At 37.9% G+C, this 14755-nt stretch overlaps 1 protein-coding gene and 1 long non-coding RNA gene across 8 annotated transcripts in view; one reads left to right on the top strand and one right to left on the bottom strand.

The window, feature by feature from the left end:
• Positions 1–10129, bottom strand: part of LOC144646299 (uncharacterized) — a 24598-nt gene extending 14469 nt beyond the window's left edge. Inside the window, exon 1 of the long non-coding RNA XR_013569383.1 lies at positions 9914–10129. This is a non-coding gene — a long non-coding RNA (uncharacterized LOC144646299). The remainder of the gene's footprint in view (positions 1–9913) is intronic.
• The window catches only part of LOC144646297 (uncharacterized), a 19496-nt gene extending 4741 nt beyond the window's left edge, over positions 1–14755 (top strand). For 2 of the 7 annotated variants that reach the window (XM_078505838.1, XM_078505837.1), the window contains exons 2-8: positions 6655–6892; positions 8800–8985; positions 10259–10612; positions 11151–11585; positions 12517–12720; positions 13348–13485; positions 13590–14755. In XM_078505838.1, the coding sequence (XP_078361964.1) occupies positions 6655–6892; positions 8800–8985; positions 10259–10612; positions 11151–11585; positions 12517–12720; positions 13348–13485; positions 13590–13609 (1575 nt within the window). In that variant the 3' untranslated portion in view covers positions 13610–14755. Of the gene's footprint in view, positions 1–2185; positions 2424–4948; positions 4974–6362; positions 6460–6654; positions 6893–8799; positions 8986–10258; positions 10613–11150; positions 11607–12516; positions 12721–13347; positions 13486–13589 lie in introns of those variants that run through there. The other 5 variants (XM_078505836.1, XM_078505840.1, XM_078505839.1 and 2 more) reach the window with 5 other exon arrangements.

Below are 14755 nucleotides of genomic sequence, written 5' to 3'. Positions count from 1 at the left end.
ATAGGAAACCTTTAAACATTTGCAGTTACGATTAACCTTTATTTTACCAATCAATTGCAACGTTAATCAGTACCAAAATTTTAAAGAAATATTGCACAAAAAAATAGTGGCGAGGAGGCGTTAGGGAATACACAAGACTAAAATGTGATTAGACCCATTCTCGATTTGTGTTATGCTAACAAATTTACCTAAAAAAAAGGAAACAGGCAACAGCCCTAATGATCTTTGTACAGAAGTACAAGCGCAAAGTAGAAGTGTTTCTTGTATTGTAGAAATGAATTTAGCCGTTTATATTTAAATTTGGTAGTAAAGATTGAAAGGCGAGACTAACCGTGCACCTCCCCCCCCCCCCCCTTCTCCCTTCCCCTTGGGCAATGAGAAAAATAGGAACAGAAATTAACTTTGAGCTTTCTGACATACAAACACATCAGCAAAATCAAGACCTGAAGCTGTTTATTAAAAAAGAATAGTATCTTTTTCTGACAGTATTTATATTATTTTCTGAGGAAATGTTCAAACCTCTTGTCAACAAGAGGAAAAGTTCTATTCTTCGCTTGGCAATTAATTACAAGGTGTTCTTTGTTAGTAGCAGTAAATGTCTATCCATGCTGTTACCACACAACCTTGTTGTATAATTAATATGCATTTAATATTTCATTTGTAGTTCGTTTATCCTACTTGTCACAATCCTTTCAACAAAATATAATCCACTCATTATTAGAGTAAAAAGAAACTTGACATGACACGATAACATATCATAAAAAAAGGTATTTTTGTTTGAATTACGTTATGTTCTTAATCAGATATTGTGGTGCGTGTTAGACTGTTTGTCAAAATTAAGACATGATTTAATCCCACAGGTTTGAATTATTTACTAACTGAATAATAGTTTACTTTTCTATTGTAAAGAAAAAAACATTTCCACGTAGAAAAAAACCTTCGCCTTCGGATAGAAATGCAATTACCCCTACGCTACACGTAGGCTAAAAAGGAATGAGTGTTAATAGCATGTTTAAATTAAATAATCAACTCGCCTTTCAATGTTTATTTTTCGTTTATTTTTACGACTGATATTGGAAAAGGCCACATTCATTTTGGATTTTTCTCTGTATGTTCGCCTGAAAGCCTCACTTTTTTCCCCTGACAACTGACAGCGACTGACGGCAACTTTTTGTTTTAAATTTGTATGCTATTTACAAAAGAATAAAGCTGTTTTATTATTCCTTCGATGATTAGAAAGATGGCAACATTCTCTCAAAATATCTAAGCAACTGAAAACTGCATCGGTAGAACTGGCCCTGAAAAAAGTTTTCAACGCCTCCATTTTAAACTGTTCTTTTAAAAGTGGCAAACCCTGAACGCAAAGTGTATACAAGAGTTACATTTCCACCAATTTATCTTGGAAAAAACAACAGATTTTTCAAAAGTAAATCTGGCACTAAATTCGTAAACGACGAAAATGAATCACAAAGTCGTTTCAGGCAGCGATACGAAATAAGATTCCAAATATGTGTAACTTCGTTACTCAAGTTCGGTTCTTATGCAAATTGCTCGGAAGGAAGTCCATATTCTAGCAACAATTGCGGGGTAAGGGTCACCAATGGGTTCTGTTCTTTCCCTTAATTCGATTTCTGTTTATGCAATGTTGCTATTGAGAAGCGGTCGAAAAAGCCGGAAAATCAGCAAACAAAGCTAATAGAGGGGTGTTTTCTTATTAAGAAACGAGGCGTGTTTGACGAAACTAACAAAAGTGTTAACGCCAGCCTAAAAAACTTAAATTGATATCGTTACAAAAAGAATTGGCAAATTTTGTCAGGTCTTTGCTTTGCCAGACAAACAACCTTTGAAACGCAAGTAATTTGCCCCTTGCTACTGCAAGCTGTGAAAAGCTTTGTTTCTAACATCTCGTGAAACTGGTGTGGATTAATGCGGTCAGAAGTGGTGAAAAAATATTGGGGGAAAAATTGATTGAATTAATCGAATACTCGCTCTATTTTTTATGAACAGCTTTTTTTAGAATTGTTTTCTTCGGGGATTGAAACATAATAAAGAGAAAGCAGGTGATTGCTTGGTCTGGGATCGAAAGTCTTGATTTATGCAAAGCTTTTTCTTTACGTGCAATAATGAATAATTTCATATTTATTACAGATATTACGAAATTAATTAGACCCACACGCGCAATACTTGGCTTAGGACCTTCAGCTTTGGGTTATCTTTGTACGTTTCCGTTGCCCTTTACAAACAAACATGTTTAATGTCGTAACTGTTCGTGTAAGCACGATCAGAAGGGCTTTGAGGACTGAATACTCGCATGAAAGTCAATCAAGTACCGTCGCTTGTTTTTGACTGCACTGTAGACTGATTCCGACCCCTGAGTCATGAATTACCATGAAGACAAATACAAAAGAGAAACCCTCGAAAAGGTACGTATTCGTTTGTTGACAGGCGTTTACAGCAACTAACATGTAGTTTACCGAACCAAGCATGATTTTTTTTAATTCTTCGGACATTCGGAGAAACACAATTTGCCTTTCTTATTTACATGTGGCCATGGTCCGGCAGAACAGTAGTAAACCTGATGAATACTAAATTGTTTTCCTCTGAGACGTAAAAAATAAGGCCGTTCAGTGATTTGAATGGTATCCATTGTTAGTTCTTTTAGACTCGTGGTTCGCAAGGGCTATAAAAAAGTTGATCGGATTCAGCGCCGGAAATTTGTTTTGGTTGTGTTTTGTTACATCTGTAACTGACCGCGCGTCCTATTTTGACTCGAAGTGATCTCGCTTGATAGCAGAGATTCCTTAAAAGTTGAAAATATTAACTTTATTCGGGCGAGAAATGTAGCAAAAGGTGCAAGATCTTCATCTCCGATTTTTGGCGTTTTCAGTAAACGTCCTGCAATTAATTTGGAGGGACCCGTCGATTTCAACTGATACTTCAGAAAATAAATTAAAGAATGATTTGCGGTCTGTCATAAAGGCTTTAAAACAAACACTGTTATTTGTTAGGCAAATACGTGAAGTATTGATAAGATGCGGAGCGTTCCGATCAGGTGATGTTTCGGGCAAGTTTTCAAACGAAGCCTTCATCTTCTACTGTATTTGAAATATATTAATGAAACTCAGGGAAATGGTGGCTACTGCTTTATAAACCGTGCAAACATTAATGAATGAATTGTGCAAACCAATTTTTAAGATGTGCCTTTACGACGATAAATGGTCACTAAAGTGTTTTCCAATAGGAAAATTCCCTCATTCGATAATATATTTTCCGGTGTTACTTGATATAATCGCTTAAAAATAGAGCAGCATTCTTTCCAATTATTATTCTAAAATCTTTATGTGAGGTACATACAAAACAGTTGCAAGCAAAGGGATAGATTGATTTTGATTTTTTATTTTTATTTTACACAAGATAAAAGTTTTTTTGACCTTGATGCCTGCGGAAATTTTCGTAATTTGTTTACCTAACATCTCTTTGTAGAATATAAACCAATAAAAGTGTGCAATGGAAAGTTGGTAAATGATGGGTACAAAGTTCAACGTTGCGAGGAAACCGTGAGGTCCTCAATACATTTAAGGATATTAAGTTGAATTCATCAAGTATTATTTTCAAATTTATTTCTATCTTTGTAAGTTCTTGCAAAATGAAATTAAAACATTAAAAAAACCTTACTGAATTGAACAATGAAATGCCAACCACTTTTATGAAAATAGAACAAAAAGTTTTCACGTTTGCCATAAGCACTAAGAAGTCCTGCCTGAAAGCACAAAACGCTGAAACTTCGCCATTTAAGTGGCGTTGCCCCTGACGACGATTCTAATCATCGATTGAAAGGTGTTGTGAAATAACCTGTTTCTTAATGAAAGATTGACAGATTAAACATGTTCCCCGTTTGTGATGATTACATAACAAATGTTACGAGGGAAGGGAAGACAAGCGCGCATACCCTTCCAGATTATCTTTGATAGACCGGCTTGAGGTCTGGCCTACAGACTGTCATCCTGTGGTGCACATTTTTGTTCCAAAGCTGTGCATGCATTGTGGCAAGGCCGGGAGAAACCAAATCAATCGTTCTTATTCTTTTTATTATTATTTCCAATTTGCATGTCAGACAAACGCGCATCAGTGCGATATTAGTTTTAAAAGGAGAATACATTCTTATGCTAATACTTTTTTTGGAAAATTATAATAATATTTTTTGAATAGTTAGAATATGCTTCGAGCACCCATGTCAAAATACATTTGAATTTTTCAGCACTCTTATACATGTCCCGTACAAGGCCTTAAAATAACTGATTGTTTTTTAGGGCATTAAAGCTCATTGAGCTTGTGATGGTACCCTTCTCTATAGACTTTATAGCCACATTATCACCGAAATATTACTCAACGCACTGGGAGGATTCTTGACTTTCGCCAAGTTATTCCCAGAACACTTTGTCAACGTGAAAACGCGACCAATAAATGATAAATCAATTTCGCTCGAGAGGATTTTCTTGTTTCGCTCTAATGCCCTTCATTGTCGCAGGGTATAGAATTCGAAAATCATGTAAACTTGAGGGGTAAACTCTCGTGCAAAATTTTCGTGATATTCGACGATTCACAAAAAAAAAACTGCAAAAAAGTCAAAGCTTTTTATTGGCTGTCATCACTTCTGTCACGACGTTTAATATATTTATGGCAGATGCATTAGCGTAAAGCTCTGTTAAGGCCCTCTCCCACCCCTTTAATAAGACCCCGGTGTCCCCCCCGGTGTGCTTTTACGGTAATTTTCGCGAAGCTTCCACGATGCGAGAAAATAACGAAAATAAAAGTTACGCGAAAACAAAAAGTAAATATACGTACAACACCTTTGTTTTTATCAGGGCAAATTTTTTTTCTTTGAAAGGGTAACTTATCAAGAGTGGTTTGAAGTTCGGGGACCACGCTAACATCACGTTTCATGGGAAATGTAACACTTCACATAAATTCTGGTACAAATTTTTAAGAAATTTTGCTATATTTTAATAAGCGTTACACTAAAGCTCTACATGTGTCTCAAGAATCAATATGATATAACTGCCACATTCTTTGATAGGATTGCTATAATCGAATCGTAAGTTAAAAAATATAACTTATATTCCATTGAAATTAGTAATTCAAAGAGTTATCGACTTGGTGAGTATTCATGGGAGAGAGTAAGCCAGCGAAACATTTCCAACAGGAAAAATTAAAACAAATTTAACCGTAGTATAATTTGAATTTTGTTTCGGCTCCTGCTGTGATTTCTCGCCGTTTCGATATGTGGCCTAGAAAACCGCTGGTTGTTTATTCCACTTTGGGATGATAATTTCTGTTCAGTAAGCAGGAGTTATACTCGCTCACAGCATGGTTTTTTCCTAGTCATATTATTTTCTAATACCGTCGCGTAGAATAGCGAGCCAAACGTACTGACGGGTAGATATCAGTTAAATCAAAACCTGTTCATGTTCTGCAAGTTGACAATTCAACTTATTTTTTCCCTCAGATGAAAACAACCCGTTCGATAATTTATCGGAACGTTCCCAATCCTTGTAGAAATGCAATGAGGAAAAGAAAAAAAAACGTAGAACTTGGTAAATGTATATACCTCACGATCTACTGTCATTTTTCTTGAAAACACAACTTGATTAATCCAAGTTGGTTCCAACAACTGATTTCATACACCTGTAAATTACGAGCTTAAAATCTGACTTAATTACATAACATTTCTTCTTCTGGTGCTGATAAAAATCTCTAACAAATTTGGCTACTTATACAGCATTAAGTATGCGTTCTCTGTTTTTCTATATATTCAAACTCATCTTTGCGACTTAACTAGTTAACAAGAAATCCTTTGCGGTTTCATCTCAACCAAAAAAAGAAATTGATTGCTAAACCTTCCATGGATTATCGAGGTACTTCCTTTTAAACAGTAATGACCAGACACCCTCTATTGTTAAGGCACATTTTCCAGAGGAAAGGTCACTAATCGTAAAATTGTTAGCAAATAACTGCTCGGATTTTGCGCTCTGTTGGAATCAAATGTAAGAGTTTTAATAAGTTCGAATTCCGATGATAAGGTGTTGTCACGCCAGCGTATGTTGGCCAATGGTGCAATAATATGTCAATAATCTTATGCAAGCGCCCGGTGCCAGCGCTTTGTGACATAAAATGTCATGAAAAGCAAATCAGGTCATTAACTGCTGCTCAGACAGGAAATATTGCCAAATATTGCCAAGAATGTAAACAAAATACAAACATGTACAAAGTACCTGCTAAAAGGCAACCGCGAGCAGGTATTTCAATATTTGGGAATTATGTGGTTTTGCCACCCGACTTTAGGTTTAATAAGTATTTTAATTCAGCAGGCAAGTTTAGCCGAAGGGAAGGAAAGTTCCTAGAGCATTTCAATTTACATGGTTTTATCTGTGTCTTAGAAGAATGGATCGCATGAAGAACGTAAGGATGTTGGTGCTGGTTTCCCATGCAAATTTTTAGTCAATTTGAATAGGATTATCACCTTACTAAAAGCGATTAAATTTTAACAGTTTCGTACTTCAGACAGTTGGATGACAAGTGCACGGAACAAACATCTTCGTTTTAATGTTTGCGTAGGTTTAAATCAACTTTTTACCTTCTTCTTGTGGCCACCAGGTGATGTTTTCGTGTACGCTGCCTCCCTGTTCACCGACCAGAAAGCAATCGAAAATAGCCAGAGAAAGGGAAAGAAAGAAGTCGCTGCAAAAAGGCAAGGATCGCTACAACATTGTTAAAGGCCTGGCAGAGGGCGTCGATGGAATCTCATTCGAAAGTCTGCTTAAAAGGCGACATTACCTGCGAGCGAGGAACAACTATCTTATTTTGGAGCCTTTCGATGATACAGAAGACTACAGTAAGTAAAGGAAACCTGAGTGGGTGTGTTATAAAATTGCTAGCAATGTAATTCATCAGTGAAAGCTGCATTTTAAACATCGTAACGTGTTATTGTTTTGTACATAATGCAAGGTCCCCGGAGGTTCTGTGTTTCAAAAGCAAACGTGGATCGGTACTGTAAAGCACTTTTCAGTTGGATTAAATTTCTAGCCAATGGACAACAGTTCAAAATGTCCAAATATTTGTTGATGTGGTGGATACTGAACAAAAACACAAGGATGCAGTAGTTAAATTGGGATATCCCACTGTTATTTTCGTTTCTTTGCTGGTTCTAGTCTGTAGGTGCGCAATGCGCCAAGCAGCCTAGCAGAAAATCGCTCGTATTTATTAAAAAGACCATAGTCCGTCTTTCGATTATTATAAACTCTTCTGAACTAGGCTGACAGAAGAACTTCTTCGGCCGTAAACTCAATCAGTCACGTTTAAAAAAGTGTATTCGCAGGAAAACGTATCACCGTGTGTATATAAATTAAAGCTGTGATGAAGATAAATGGGCCATTTGTCTCGTGTTGACAGTTACAAAAATTTTAGCCCTTTGTCAAGAGGCTGGCTTTGAACCACGATTTGGAAGTGAAAGTTGTTGGGCTTTTAAGGTTAAGAATCCCAGCCTGCGAGAATATTACACTGTAGCAAGCTGGTGCAAGTTAATAAATTAAAAATCTTTAAGTATTAAACCGACGATTCATTCGTAAAGCAAATTGTTAGAAAAAAAACGCACAAAGAAATTTCTTAATTATAATTTTCAGATGTCATTGGCATTTTTAAATTTAGCTGCTATTGGCATTCCAATATCCACAGTTTAGGAAACTGTATCTGAAGGTTTAACTTTTTCAATGCGTCATTGAAAAGCTTTGAGATATAGAACTTAGAGAATGAGACTACTGTGCGGCTTTGTCACCAGTTTATGTTAATAGTTAAATTAGCCCTGGAGCATCGCATGGCAACTAAGCATCGTTTGAACAGTTGCTTCTTTTGGACAGATTTCTGTATCATAAAAAGCTATATTACAAGCTTGTTCGCCGGCCGCAATCTATAAAGTCCCTCTTTATCATTTCCTACCAATCCTTGCAACGATTTTGAAATAAGCCCCCTAATAAGCTTTCTAGCCCTTTTTACTATGGTTGGCTGTTTTTGAACAACATTCACTTGTTAGTGTTAGAGATCTTTTTTTATTTATGTCGTGATGGTACCTTTTATAAAACATTTTCCTACAATTATTTTCAAGTGCGCTAGCTGCTTCCCCTCCTCAACCTCAAAAGGCCCTGAGCAGAATAAGAACCCCAGCGCAGAATCAAACGGATTTTTTCGATAGTTTTCTGCTGAAAACTACATAACATCCCCTTCCTCCTGTCCGATTGCATGGTTTGATCTTCAATAAAACTGCCTTTTTACAGTAACAGCGTGACATATATTGCTCGGCGAGTACTCGTGAAAGTCGCCATGACTAGAACAAAATGTACAAGGTTCCCTTCATTATGTTTCACAAATATGAAACTTGCTGCGCAAGAACAATCACAAAACTCGTTTTGAAGTTATCCCTTACTTTGGGACTGTAAATTGTGAGAAAAAAAACCACATTAGATTCGGATAGAAACAAATTAAAGTTATTTTCTGGCATGCTTGCCAAGCATGTCAAGTTTAATTTATATTCAACATAAAAAGGTTAATGACATTTTTCCAATTTATTAGTTTTAAATACTATTTTTTTTTAAATTTTTTTTGGTTGCGAAGGAAACTCTTATTCGTCTAGCAAGTGTATGCTTGCTCAGTTTTCCGATCTAGATTTGCTTTTGATAAAAACACTCTCACAAAAATCATTTGCGTTAGCGAAAAACACTCAAACATTGATTTCTACTCTCATTTCAGGAAAAGAAAGCACTTTTCTTCCCCTTCAAGACATGTGGTATGAAGGATATTTTGCATTCGAATCTCTGTTGAGTCCAGCGCATTTTATTCGTCGCCGCGGAGAGAAGCTTCGTCTCCAGAAGTACGAGAACTCGCACTTTTTTAAAGAAGACTCTAGCTTCAAGTTAACAAGGAAACGATGCATAGGTTAGTGGTACCTCAAGTACAAAACCGATTTCGTAACTGCTACAATGGGAAGCGCGGTGCGCTATGGTTGGTGCGCTGGGCTCCGGATCGAGCGGTCCGGGTTCGAGCCCTGGCCTAGGTCGTTGGGTTAAAATTCTATGGGAAAACACTATGTTCCCCAAGTGCATATCTCAACCCAGGTGTATGAATAGGTACCAGTGAATTAAATGCTGGGGGCAACCCTGTGCTGGGCTAGTATCCCGTCCAGAAGGAAGTAGATATACTCCTAGGCGCTTCATGCTGTGTTGAAAAGCACCGGCCCGGTGGATCACGAACTCGAATGCAGGAAAAGAAGTTGTGCTAGGATTGTAACAGTAGGATTGTATCAGTATACTCGGATATAACGAGCAACTGGTCTGAAAATGAAAACAACCTTGTCGTTTTGATTTTGGCCATTTTTCGAGCAGTACAGACCATGTCGCGAACTGAATTTTTAATTTTGCCAACGAACAAACGAATAAACGAAACAATTTTTGGGTAACCTCAGTACCTTTTGGTTTACTAAATAAACTTATTACAAACAAAATAAATTCTTTTAAACTATAGCAATAAACTCGACAAAACTTATTACCATGAACCGATACATAAACAGAAAGAGTTGATATTTATAAGCAGTTATAAGAAAAATGTAAACTTAAGTTACGGACAAATACAAGCTCCTGAGTGAGACCATTTTGTCAAAACCCGGTCGCTAACAAAAAGGTTTTAGTTTTAATATTAAACTAGATTTGGTTGCATGACAGAAATTTTTATAAAAGCTTACACGTGGTCAATTATTGAGAGCAACAGTTGCGATGTCGCTCGCCATTTCGTCGGTCAAAAATTATACAAGAAGGACTGTACGTTTTGTACGAGGTTTAGCGACAGAGGTATGATTTTCTAACCTTACCTTAGCTCCACATGTCGTAAATATCTCTTGCGAATTCCGCTTTTACCCAAAAATTGAAGCAAACACAATCTTTCTGAAGCATTACAAAACAAAATGCAAATAAAACATTGAAAAAAAGGGGCCGTTTTGAAGACGCGGCTGCCACGTAAATGGCGGGAAAATATTCCCGGTCGTGGGGACTGGAAAAGAAAACCAGTAGTCGCCTGGGGAAAATTGTTTTCTTTAGTTTAGCTTTTTTTTTCCCTGGATTTGATCCTTTAGTCTAAATAATTACATTCTAGTTCCTTTTTCGTCCAAAGCCATATTTATTTTACTGACAATACCATAAATTTCCCTGTGTTTCAGCGTGTGTAAAAGTAGGATCGCGAGTCTGGGCAAGAGCAGAGAAAGGCTGTTTCCTACGAGGTGTCGTAACAGCGATGGACGACGAAATTCACGTACAGCTTGAAAATGGCAAGAAAATAATTCACAAGAAAGAAAACCCGGAATGCGTTGTTGCGGACGCGATACCTCACATCGTGGAGGTGGAAATTGGTACAAGGGTCTTAGCCAAATGGTACAATCGATTAGACACTTACTACCCGGGTACAGTCATCGCAATTCGACGAAGTTTCTTTGACGTCAGATTTGACGACGGAGACAAAGGCTGCAATGAGATCAGAGAGTTAAGAATTCTTAGCCAAATAGGATCAGAAGCAGGTAAGCTTTGCGAAAAATTACATAGCGGCCAGATGGTGTTTTCTTAAATGCGTTGTAATGACTGTTTTATATAAAGTCGCTAAACCTGCGTTTAGGCCCTCTTTTTCGTGCTGTTATATTCTATTTATGAGAGTGACAACAGAGTAACAAGAGCACTGAAAAATTCTCTTGGTCACAGTTAAACTACTTTAGCAAATAATGCAGTTTACCAATTTGAACTCGAAGGCCCCCCCGCCCCGCCCCCCAAACTTTCCCCAACCCAACATGCTATGGTTTTCTTCATAAAAGGTGTTAAACACCCCGAAATAACTTGAAGATGCGCATGGCAGAAAAGCTGTCGCGACTCTTCCAATCGGGGAACAGGGTAGGGCTCGTTTTGTATTTTAATTGGACAACTCATTTCACCCTTCACGATTGGTTCGTTCTGATCAGTTTGGCTAGTTTTGAACGTTAAGTCAAGGTAGACAAAAACTTCAAGAAAGTCAGTCAAAAGCTGTTGTAGTTACCTATAAGTATCATCATTGTGTCTTTTAATTAGGCGAAAAAACACCGCTCCCACCTTGGTCATCACTGGATGGAATTCCTCGCATTGAAGGGGGTTTGTGCATCGACTACGGTGACGTCATAACAGCAGGTCCCAGCCTCCCTAACCGGGAAACAAAAGACAAAATAACGATAGACAATGACACCATTTCTCCGCGTGATTCTCCCGTGGAACGCATCTCTAGTCCGTTGGAACCCGAGGACACGGCAGAACTTGAGAATCATGAACACTTGGAAGATCACATGGAGAATCACGTTGAAAGCGAACATACTAATCACCAAGACGACAATGTCTTTGGATTTGAAAACAATTACCATTACCTCACGCCGGACATTTACGAAGTGGGGCCGAGGAATCCGAGTCAGGTCAGCGGAAGCTCGAGTGACAGTGGTTACCATGGCAACAACCATAATCGACACAGGAAACTCGGTGTGTGGAGGGCAATTAATTGTGAGTGCATGCTTTAATGGGGGGGGGGGGGGGCAGAGGGGTCTGAACTTCGCGTTTCCCGTACCTAAGCTTTTGCTCCCGCTTCCAGTTCCGTTCCGTAGTGGTTCCCCCTCCTTGTCTCATTTCTTTTGCAAAATATATCGAAATGTTGCACTTTTTTAATTTTTTCTGGTTTCTGCCACCTTGGGAATCCCACTTATCACCCTCTCATCCCCCGCCCCTCCCCCTTTTCTCCCGGGACGGGGTCCCGCCTTCCAGACAGAATCATTCGTTTTTGCTAAAAAAAAAATCCCAAACGGACTTTTCATACCTTCGTGTGTTGTTCTCTCTTTTAGCTATCATTAATCGATTCTGTAAATTTGTAGTTCTTGTTAGTCTGATTGAATTTCTCCTAACATAGATTAGATAGCCTAATACTTTTAACTAATGCTTTGAAAAATATATGCAAAACCAGTACGGAAAATTTACATATTGATATTGGGGCTCAAAGGGCTATAAACTACAAAGCTGATACAGTAGTTTAACCAAGGTAGTATGGATTACTGATATTACACCATAGTATTCGATTACGTTCCGATACTAGTTAAATAGTAAGAGAGATGTGAGGAAAAATGCTGCACTGCGTATAAGAATTAGTCCAAGTCTCACGGTTATTTGTTTGTTTGTTCCTGCTTTTTGAAAGATATAACTCGTACCCTGGTTTACTATTTATTTTTTTCTTGATTCGTATGACAATTCTATTCGTCAGTTCTTCGCAAAATACGGTATTCAACTTTGTCCTATTGTCGCCTTTCTTTATAAACACAAGCATGCACTCTATCCACCACAATGTTATCTTTGCACTACTCTCCCTCCTCCACTAAGTCTAACTCGCCTTCTTCTCTCCTCTTTTCTATCTCCTGTTCTCCAGCTCAGCACAACGTGTTCCGCTGTGGGAATAAGCCCCAGTTCCTCTCTCCCTTGAGCTATCTCTCGCACCTGCACGTCCCAGGCCTTTCCGATATCTCCGATGTAGAGCGTAACCTTAGTGAGTTGAGTGTCACATCCAGTGTTGACAGCGGTTTTAAAGGCAGCGGTCATTCATTCCGTCTACGGGATAGATCTCCTGTCAGATGTAAGTGTGCCGAATGACCATGCACGAACACTGCACGTGACTTGACCCATTCATCACGTGTGATTCTGACTTTTGACCTGACAGCTTTATAATCTTTGCACGGTACACGACCGTTTTTCTGGTAAGACTGCACTTGCAACCTATTATGCGTTCTGTTTTAGTTTTCATTCTCTCTTTCACTGACTTTTGACCATTAATGATAACAATAACTGATTGGCAAGGCCTGGTTCACACTAGCGACATAACGACATAACGCCAAGGTCACGCAAATGAAAAAACACCTCACGTTGACGTTTTATGTCACCAGTGTGAACAACATAACATAACGACATAGTTGGAACATGATGACGTAAGCATAACGACATAAGGAAAGAAGTCAACTTTTCTTTATGTCGTTATGTCGCTAATGTGAACCAAGCCTAAGAACAGAGGCTTTTAGTTCTACTTAGACTCAGATTTTAAGAAACAGTGGACATTTTTAGATCACGATTGCAAAAGATAGAAAATTCATACGTTGTGTATTCCACGACAAATCAGCTCCAATCCCACCCGGCTTATAATTCAGCCACATTACTTAGCCTTCTGTTTAAATTAAACTTAACCTTGCCCTGATATCATTTTCCCCAGGCCCTGGCCGAGCAGTGCCCGTATCCCAAATTGAAGACCACTCGTGGAAAACAGAACGAGAACATGAAATCGAAACAAGGATACAGGAGATTGAGAGTACAGAAGGTCTGAATGGAGAACTTCCTAGCGGACCAATAGGTACGTAAAGAAAGGTTTGATGCTTGGGAGGACTACCAATACTCTTACTTCTTTCATGCTAAATAAATATATATTTTTCTTATCATTATTTTTCTTTTGTAAAGGTTTGGAAACAGTTATTTGACTCAGTCCGCTTATAACATAAGGTAGAAGCCACTGCAGACACGAATGGTGCCAAGAACATGGCTCGTCTCGTTTTCATGGAGAGGTAGTCCAGATAAATCGACTTCGAGTACAACACACGAAGCAGACGATCGCTGTTCTCACGGTCTGGAACCATGGAAACAAGAAGCCTTCAAAAAAGGAACATGTCTATTAGAAATGAATAGTCATTGTCAATTTCGTGCAGAACTCTGTTGTTGGATACAACTCTTCAATATGCACATCGAATACTGAACAGGGCAGATGTATAAATAATATATTTTTCAAAGATGACAGAAAAAAAGCACGGCAACTTGCTGACTTGATGATAGAGATGAGCAAATCATTGAACGTATGCAATAAAACGTCAGCTTCACGAAAAAGAGGCGACTACAAAACTAGAAAAACAAGTCAACAGTGAATTTCAACAGCTATAAAGCTATAGCTATCGCTAACAAAAGATATTGGACTTTGTAAAACTAACCTATTAAGCAGCGCTGCTTTGCTAAATACACCAGATTCTAGAATTTAACTAGGCGCGAGGTATCACTTGAACAAATTACTGCGAGAGTTGAACATAAGCCGAGGATCATAGAGATTGCTGCACGCTAGCAGAGAGCACGAGTAGGACTTCTATTCACCAGCAGGGACGAAATCACAAGGAACGAGTCAGAAGTTTGTTTGTGAAGAAGTTTTTTGGAAGTTTGTGCGATTCTTCACTACAAATGAATAAAAAGTAATTTGTTTGTTATATAAGTTACTGAGACAACAAATATATATATTTCTTAAAATAAATAAGTGAATATTTATCTATCATGGTGAAAACTGAATTGTTTTCATTGTGATTCAACATCAATAAACTAAAATTAGTGCTGCACAAGTTATCATATATATACCAAGTTATGTTAGATAAACACTTGAAAGCATATTTATTAATTAGTACTGTAAATAGACAAATAAATAAACAATAAACAAGATTTTACAATAAGTGATTGAAGTCATGGCAAAGCTAAGTCGAGAGTTATTGTAAATAAGAGTATAGACCACTGAAATAAACAGCTGACCCGTAACGCCGCTATAATTGTTATTGAAAGGTTGATAAAAGTCATTTTGACATTTTGGTGGCGTG

Source organism: Oculina patagonica, chromosome 3, assembly GCF_052425735.1.
Source record: "Oculina patagonica isolate OP01 chromosome 3, crgOcupat, whole genome shotgun sequence".
NCBI classification, from domain to species: Eukaryota; Metazoa; Cnidaria; class Anthozoa; order Scleractinia; family Oculinidae; genus Oculina; species Oculina patagonica.
The sequence above is the reverse complement of the archived record's forward strand: the minus strand, read 5'-3'. Positions and strand labels throughout refer to the sequence as shown.